The sequence below is a fragment of the Phasianus colchicus genome, chromosome 3 (assembly GCF_987193195.1).
Source record: "Phasianus colchicus chromosome 3, bPhaCol1.hap1.1, whole genome shotgun sequence".
In the NCBI taxonomy this organism is placed as follows: domain Eukaryota; kingdom Metazoa; phylum Chordata; class Aves; order Galliformes; family Phasianidae; genus Phasianus; species Phasianus colchicus.
The window spans coordinates 94,168,893-94,177,025 of record NC_143438.1 but is presented as its reverse complement, the minus strand read 5'-3'; the positions used below and the strand labels follow the sequence as shown (position 1 = coordinate 94,177,025).

The following is an 8,133-nucleotide window of genomic DNA, read 5'->3' as shown; positions in this document are numbered from 1 at the left end:
TCACGGGATTAAGTCAGACTGGCTAAGAAGTGGTGGAAATAGGGAGCACGAAAGGGCAAACCACCCTGCGTTTTTCTACTTTGAAGTGACTGGCTTTGCACATAGGGGGGTGCAGTGACATTTGGTGACTTTGCCTTTACAAAAGGCTTTCATGTTTCCTCCCATGGTGTGCTCATAGGCATCCTCTCAGTGATCTGTGCAGGTAAATGGATGCTGAGGTGGTCTATAAAGTGGCTGAACGCAGGGATCTGGTGGTCTGAGGTGAGTACAACAGAGTCCTGATGTGGTGAGTTCATAGTTGTTTCGGGCAAGAGCGGGAAGTGAGGCCAATGGTGTTCAGTATCATCATTAAAAGCCTGGGTGACGGGACTGGAGCTGACTGTGGACAGCCTTCTATTTCTGCCTGGACTCAAGCAGAGCAATAGTACCATTTACCATTCTTTGTACAGGTGCAGATAATATGTGATGAGAAGAATGCCGTCTGCAAGCCACCGATGCTCTTCTAAGAGACATGGAAACGAGAGGAGGTCCTGGGGCCGTTTTGTACCCAACACGTTCATTTCCAGAGACATACCGTTGCAGTGAGTGATGTGGGAAGAGCATTAAGCAAAGGAATGAAGAGAAGGGATGTGATGCCAGCATGCATGAGAACTTTATTGAGCAAAACACACTAAAAGGAAGGATCCACTTGGTGATCACCAGGTGGAAAGAGGACAATTTAAGAAGCAAAGACAGAAGGAAGTTTCTGCACTCATGTTCTCAGACAGCATGATGTCTGACGCTGTTCCCTGCTTGCTTTTTTTGTGCCATGAAAAGAGGAGTCATGGCAAATGAGCTGCTGTACCATCAGTGACACAGTGGTGCCTCCTGAGTGCGTGAGGCTCCTTGCAGGGTGCAGGTGGTTGGTGTCGGGGTGTGGGCGCAGGCCCTTAGCAGGGGTAGCGGGCTCTCCCGCCGTTGAAGCAGCCCAGGCCTCCGAAGCCGAAGCCGCCGGAGGAGATGGCCACTCCCTGGGCGTTGAGGGCGCTGCCCACGGCAGCTGATGAGGAGGATCCGACGGCGGTGTTCTGGGGGAAGGAGCTGAGGATGGGTCCCGGCAGGGTGACCACGACGGTGGAGGGCTGGATGACGACTTGGGAGTCCTGGCACTGCCTGACACAGGGCTCGTTGCAGCTGTTAGCCAGCGGGGTGGGTCCCCCGCTGCAGGGGCGGCAGAGGTCGTAGCAGGACATGGCTGTGGGGTGGAGGGTCTCTGGAAGAGAGGGTGTTGTGTAAGCAGAGGGTGTTGGGGGATGAGGGGAGCAAAGCCGTTGGTTTCCCAAGCAGCGAGTAGGCATGATTTGGGGTTGTGGGGAGCATGGCAGAGAAGAGGTGGAAAAGCTGCAGAGTCTGGGGGCAGAGGGGAATGGAGAGCAAAGCCAGGTGAGGTGGCCAAAGAAGGGCAGCTTGGGGTGCAGCTCACCTGAAAGAGCACAGGAGAGAAGGTGTCAGGAGAAGGGTGTGAGGGAACGAGGCACAGGACTGGCTTTTATGCTGCTGTGTGAGTGCCTGAGGGCTTGGAGAGAGCCTCTGCGCATGGCAGCATTGTGCACTGAACTACTGTTGCATGCCAGTGGCTGGTCTGTCATGAGCAGGAGCATGTTTGCCTTCTCACTACTCTCCCTTTTCATTTCCCTGTGTGGTGGATTTGATCCTATGACCCTGTTGGCAGTTTTTAGTGAGAGTGAGTGTTTTGGTGGATTTATACAGAAAGCGTGTCTCATGGGGTTGGTTGGAAGATACATCTGAAGCATGGGAGAGGTGTAGAACATGGGATGAGGTGAGGCACTCATGACTGTGTTGTGTTGTGGGGACCCCATTTCCTGGCATCCTGGGAAGGCTGCTCTGGGCTTCCTGTGTGCGTTTGGCATGAGACCCTATCCCTTGCATAACATTTTCTTGCTGTCAGCCTATATCCCTATTTCCTTTCCATGTGCTTTGCCCTTCCGTTTCCCATTGGCTGTGCTGCATTGACATCTTGGTTGCCTTTGTGCTTTTAAGGCTTTGTTTGGGAATGGGGTTCCTGCATCTCTTGTGTAGTTTCAGCTTAGGTCTATCCGTGGGGATTGCAGCTGATTGAGGCTGAGGAGCGCTGTCTGTGTGAGCTGGACACAGTCCTCTCAGTCCGGGTTCAGAGGTAGCAAGCCCTGATCTGAAGAGGAGTGGGATGGTCTGGAAGGCTGAAGCAGAGCTTGTGGGATCATTGGTGAGTTGAGTGTCAGTGGCTGAAGCTATTATTTCTCTGCATAGGCTTTGACAGTTACAAGGTGGATGTGGAGATTCGATAGAGAAATTAGAGTCATCCATGCTGCACGGGCCTGCAGTCATGAGCCCCTGCAGGCCATGAGGTGAAGGGCACAGCTGAGGAGCGCAAGGCATGCCCTCGTTCAGCTGAGGTGAGTGCTTTGTGGCTTGCTGCTGAGGTGAGCAGTACTTGAGTTTCTGAGGAAGATGGAACATAGTAGAAAGAGGGGCTGTTCAACTGGGTGTGCCTGAGTGTGTGAGGCCTGCTGGGTGTCACCCAGGAGTGCTGAGGGAGCTGTGCGGGGTGGGTCTAGAGAAGGGCCACAAAGGAGATCGAAAGGCTGGAGCGCATCTGCTGTGAAGGAAGGCTGATGGAGTTGGGCTTGCTCATCCTGGAGAAGAGTTGGCTCATGGAGACCTCAGTGTGTCCTTCCAGTACTTGAAGGGAGCTTAAAGGCAGGAAGGGAAGCAACTTTTTACACGGTCTGATTGCGATAGGACATTTTAACGTAAGGAGGATAAATTTGGTTAAGATGTAAGGAAGAAATTCTTGACTCAGGCCGTGTAAGGGTCTGGCGCAGGCTGCTCATTCAGCTTGTGGATTCTTCGTCTTCAGTGGCACAGCAGGCCTGCTTGGTCCAGGCCCTGGTCAGCATGATCATGCGGGGCCATCCATCCACAGAGGGGATGGTGGTTAAATTCTCTTCTAACCTGCACCGTTGTGTGATTCTGTATTTGCCTGATTTAAGCTGGTCTCCCATGCTGTGCTCTTTTAGAAGCGGAATCAGCATAGGTTAGACAAGTGGAGAGCGAGGTGGACTGAGAGCAGCTGGCTGAAGGCCTGGGACAAGAGCCTTGTGATGGAGGGCACCAAGTGTATTTGGAGGCAAGCTCGTCATGCTCACCCCTAAGCAGAGTGTTAAGAATCTCTTCTCTGGGATGCAAACTGGTCTTACATCCCCTGTAATTGTGCCACATGTGGTATGAGTTGTTTTTCCAGAAGCTCTAGCCTTTTTGCGTCCTTTTCTTGAGGTCATGTACATTTTGCACTGGCATCACCTTTCAAGTGAGTGCACTGGAAGCCAAAGGAGCGATGTTGCACCTTCGTGCCACGGCACGCGGAAGTAGTGGCCAAAGCACAGGAAAGGAGCAGTGTTGACAGTGAGGTCATGGCTTGGCACTTGTGCAGTGTGGTTGGTGTCTTTGTTGTTAGAGGAGTTGCCCGTTCCAAACAGCTGTGGAAGCCTGGTCTGAGCATTCTAGGCATCCTGCTTTGGAGATGATGGCACATTCTTTTATGAGAACATCAACCATTTAGTTCAAGAAGTAAACCTTATGGGTATAATGTCTCTCTGTATTTATATGTATATTTTCATGCTGTTTGACTCCATATTCTTCTGGTGATAATGCCCAGCACATATCTAGACAAAGACATAGTGTGTTGAGTGAGTTATTGGCCCCAAAGTCCAATTCCAAGGCTTTTTACAAATGTGGTTACATCAGGCGGGTGGCCAGTTGGCTGTGGGATTCCCCAGAACTCCATTTTTGAGTTTGTTCTGTTCCATGTTGTACTAAATGGTCTGGACGCTGGCTCAGCTGCGCACAAAGTGAGAAGTTTGTGCACTGCAATAACTAGGGAGGAGCAGTTGACTCTTTCAGGAATAGGGAGGCCTTGGAGAGAGCTCCTGGGAGACCAGCAGTCTGGGCCATCACCAATGGCCTGAAGTTGAAGAAGAGGATGTGCTGGATTCTGCATCTGATTCCAGAATGCCCTGGACATTTGAGGATTTGGGTAGGAGAGAGTTAAAACCAGCTTCACAGAAAGAGGTCTTGAGGTTCTGTTTGATGGCAAGATGAATCTGAGTCTGCAGTGTGCCCTGGCAGCCAGCAGGGCTGACTGTAGCCTGGGGTGCATCGAGCCCTGCACTGTAATTGAAACAGGGAAGGGATTGTCCCACTCCGCTTTGTGCTGCTCAGTCCTCACCTCAAAACTTGTGTTTAATTTTGACTTCCACAACACAAAAAGGATGTGAAACTATGGAGTAGTTTCCGCAGGAGGGCTACAAAGGTTGTGATGACATTTGCATCCGAAGGCTAAATTAATTGGTTGTCCTGCCCCTGGTCAAGAGATTGTTTTCTAGTTTATCATAGAGAAAAAGAGTGCTTTGGTTTGAGGCAAACAGGAAGGCTTTGCATACGTCTAAGGACCAAAGTTTGGTTGTACTCGTGAATGGGTAGGGTCTGATGTGTTGGCCATGCTGATATCAATTGTGTAAGAAAGATGACGGTAATGAGGAGAGAAGGTGTGAGGATGCGCAGGCTGGTTGGCTTGACATTAGTCAGTGGGAAGGAGGTGAAGGAAATCCTCCCAGGAAGTGCTGCCAAACACAGACTGACAAAGAAATGGTGGGAGTGGAGAGCCCGGATATACAACCCCTGCTGAGTTTCTTCAACACGGAAGTGACCGGCTTCAATCGTGTGGAGGTGCAGTGACATTTGGTGAGTTTGCCTTTAGGGAAGGCTTTGAGGCTTCCTCCCATGACATGCTCATAAGCAAACTGCCAACGATCAGCTCAGGTGAGTTTGCACTGCGCTGTCCTTAAAAGTGGATGACTGCAGGGTCTGGTGGTCTGAGGTGAGGGACACAGAGTCCTGATGTGGTGAGTTCATAGCTGTATAGGCCAAAGCTAGGAAGTGAACAGATTGAAGTGCAGAGTCTTCATTAAGAGCCTGAGTGTGGGGACTGGAAGTGATTATGGACAGCCTGCTATTCCTGACTGGGCTTGACTAGGACTGCTGTACTATAAGAGCTAAAGAAAACACCGATAAGAGAAATGATTCTGTGACAGTGTTTGTTGTAAACATGAGAGAATCTTGCCAGGGAAAAAAAAGGAGTCAAGTGTGTGCTAGCCCAGAGATGTTGTATGAGAGAGCATGGCAGAAGAGCCTCAATGTACCCAAGAGTTTATTTGTGTAGGTGTTGATAAGTTTTTATGTGATGAAGGCCACCTGCTGGCTATCAAAGCTCTTTGTTGGCGACACGGTTGCAAGAGGAGGTTTTGGGGCCCTTTTGTAGCAGACATGATGGTTTCTAGAGCCACGTCTTTGTAGCGGAGGAAGTGGAAATGGCATCATGCAAAGGAATGAAGAGGAGGAATCTGAGGCTGTCACGTATGAGTAATTTACTGTGGAAAACACGCTGAAAGGAAGGATCGACTTGGTGATCGCCAAGTGGAAAGAGCAGAAATTCAAGTGCAAGGAAAAAAGAAAGTTTAAGCAGTCATGTTTCCAGGCAGCCTGGTCTGAAGTTATTCCATGCTTCTTTTTATTGTGCCATGAAAAGAGGAGTCATGGCAGGTGAGCCCATGTGCCATCAGTGACACAGAGATGTGAGCTCAGTGCGTGAGGCGCATTGCAGGGTGCAGGTGGTTGGTGTCGGGTTTTGGGCGCAGGCCCTTAGCAGGGGTAGCGGGCTCTCCAGCCATTGTAGCAGCCCAGGCCTCCGAAGCCGAAGCCGCCGGAGGAGATGGCCACTCCCTGGGCATTGAGGGTGCTGCCCACGGCAGCTGATGAGGAGGATCCGACGGCGGTGTTCTGGGGGAAGGAGCTGAGGATGGGTCCCGGCAGGGTGACCAGCACGGCGGGAGGCTGGATGACGACTTGGGAGTCCTGGCACTGCCTGACACAGGGCTCGTTGCAGCTGTTAGCCAGCGGGGTGGGTCCCCCACTGCAGGGGCGGCAGAGGTCGTAGCAGGACATGGCTGTGGGGTGGAGGGTCCCTGGAAGAGAGGGTATTGTGCAAATGGAGGTTGTTGAGGACACAAGAAGCCGTTCTGGGTGTGGCCCAGGGAGCAAGTTGGTTGGGGTTGGGGCTAGCGGTGGTGGAGAGCATGGTTTCTGGGGAGGCAGAAGGGCTGCAGAGTCATGGGTTCAAGGGGTTTGGATAGCCAAGCCAGGTGGGGTGGGCAAAGGAGGGCAGCAGATGACATGCTTACCTAGAGGAGTGCAGAGGAGGAGGTGTCAGGAGAAGTGTGTGAGGGAGCGAGGCTCAGGGCCGGCTTTTATGCTGCTGTGTGAGTGCCCGAGGGCTTGGAGAGAGCCTCTGCGCATGCTAGTATTATGCAGAACGCATGCCAAACCCCGTGAAGTCATGAGGTGGTGTGCTCTTGTCTCCCCACAACACTTCCACTCCATTTCCTGGTGTTGTGGATTTGATCCTTTGACCCTGTCAGCACTTCTGAGTGTGACTGGAGTGATGAGGAAGGCGCATCTCACGGAAGATGTTGGAAGGCTTGTCCTCAGCTTTGGAGGAGTGATGTGGTGTCCTTAGTGATGCCATCCTGTGCTACTCATGCAGTCGTGTTTGTGGCACTTGGTGAGGTGCAGGCCCCATTCTTGGCATCCTTCGAGAGCTGTTCTGTGATTCCCAGGTGCGTTTGGCTTGAGACGCTGCTAGTTGCACTGCACTGCACTCCCTGCGTGCCCTAGAATTAATCTGCTTTCCTTGAGCTTAGTCGTTGTCTTCTGCATTGGGTGTGTTGTGTCAAGATGTTGGTTCCCCTTTTGCTTTGAAAACTGTGTTTTGGAGAAAGGAGACAGGCTGTTTTTTGCCGTTTCAGCTTTGGGCCATCCGTGGTGGTTTTAGTATATTTAGACAGAGGAGGTCAACTTGTGGAGTTAAGATTTTGGGGTCCTTTATTGCTGTTTGTGTTAATGGATGATGCAGCCACGAGCCACTTCATGACATTTCTGGAGAAGATGGGGCAAAGTAGGAAGTGGGTCTGTTCAATTGGATGTGCCAAGGTGTGTGAGGCCTGCTGAGTTTCACCCAGGAATGCTGAGGGAGCTGTGCTGAGTGGGTCCAGTGGAGGTCCACCAAGAAGATCAAAGGCGTGGAGTGCATCTGCTGTGCAGAAAGGCTACGAGAGTTGGGCTCGTTCAGCCTAGAATAGAGTTGGCCTTCCAGTACTTGAAGGGAGCTTACAGGCAGGGGGAGAACCAACTTTTTACACGATTTGATAGCGTTAGAACATTTTAATGCAAAGAGGAGAAATTTGGTTAAGATGTAAGGAAGAAAAATTCTTGACTCGGGTGCTGGTGAGACCCTGGCACAGGCTGCCCAGTCAACTTGTGCATTCTTCGTCCCTGAGGCATTCAAGGCCGGGTTGGATGGGGCCCTGATGGGAGGCAGTCGGCCCACAGAAGGGATAATGGTTACGATCTCTTCCAATATTCCCTGTTCCACATTTGTATACTTGTCTAATTTGAGACTGTTTCCCATGCCACGCTCATCCGGAAGCTGAGCCAACGTGGGTTAGACAAGTGCAAAGTGATGTGGACTGAAAGCAGCTGGCTGAAGGCCTGTGCCCAGAGCCTTATGTTGGAGGGCTCCCTGCGTAGCTGGAGGTAGGTTCCTCATGCTTAGCTGTGGAGTGTTAGGGTTCTCCTCGCAATGCTGCATGCTACACTTGCATCACATAGTGTTGCGTATCATGTGTTACGTGTTGTTCTTCCAGCAACTCTGCCTTTTTGCATCCTTGAGGACGCGTCCATTTGGCACTGGTGGCACGTTCCAAGTGAGAGTCCTGGAGGGCACAGGAGGGATTTGGCACGTTCGTGTCAGAGTATGCGGAAGATTCTGTGTGCAAAGCACAGAAGAGGAGTCAGTGAGATCATGGCTTGGCACTTGTGCAATATGGTTTGTGTCTTTGTTGTTAGAGGAGTTGCCAGTTCCAAATGGCTTTGGAAGCCCTGTCTGGGCATTGTGGGTATCCCAGATGGGAGAAGATGGCACTTCTTTCATGAGATGATTACCCATCTTGTTCAGCAATGGATCCCAGTAGACCAAAT

General features: G+C 51.3%; 1 protein-coding gene across 3 annotated transcripts; it reads right to left on the bottom strand.

Annotated features, from left to right (window-relative positions):
- Positions 1-482: 482 nt before the first annotated feature.
- Positions 483-6,057, bottom strand: LOC116241182 (feather keratin 1-like). Of its 3 annotated transcripts, none has more exons than XM_090138139.1 (2): positions 5,775-6,057; positions 483-1,006 (listed from the first exon to the last, which is right to left on the bottom strand). In XM_090138139.1, exons 1-2 carry the CDS (start codon positions 6,040-6,042, stop codon positions 930-932), a joined length of 345 nt encoding a protein of 114 aa, XP_089994265.1. In that variant the 5' UTR covers positions 6,043-6,057; the 3' UTR covers positions 483-929. The 3 variants fall into 3 exon arrangements, with proteins under 3 accessions (XP_089994265.1, XP_089994266.1, XP_089994267.1); XM_090138140.1 differs by having other exon boundaries at positions 5,766-6,042; XM_090138141.1 differs by having other exon boundaries at positions 483-993; positions 5,786-6,042.
- Positions 6,058-8,133: the final 2,076 nt, after the last annotated feature.

Coding starts and splice junctions, on each gene's coding strand:
- LOC116241182 (XM_090138140.1), bottom strand. CDS start 6,042: ATGTCCTGCTACGACCTCTGCCGCCCCTGCAGTGGGGGACCCACCCCG. Junction 1,007..5,765: donor AGGCCTGGGCTGCTACAATG/GCTGGAGAGCCC, acceptor ACGCCCAGGGAG/TGGCCATCTCCTCCGGCGGC.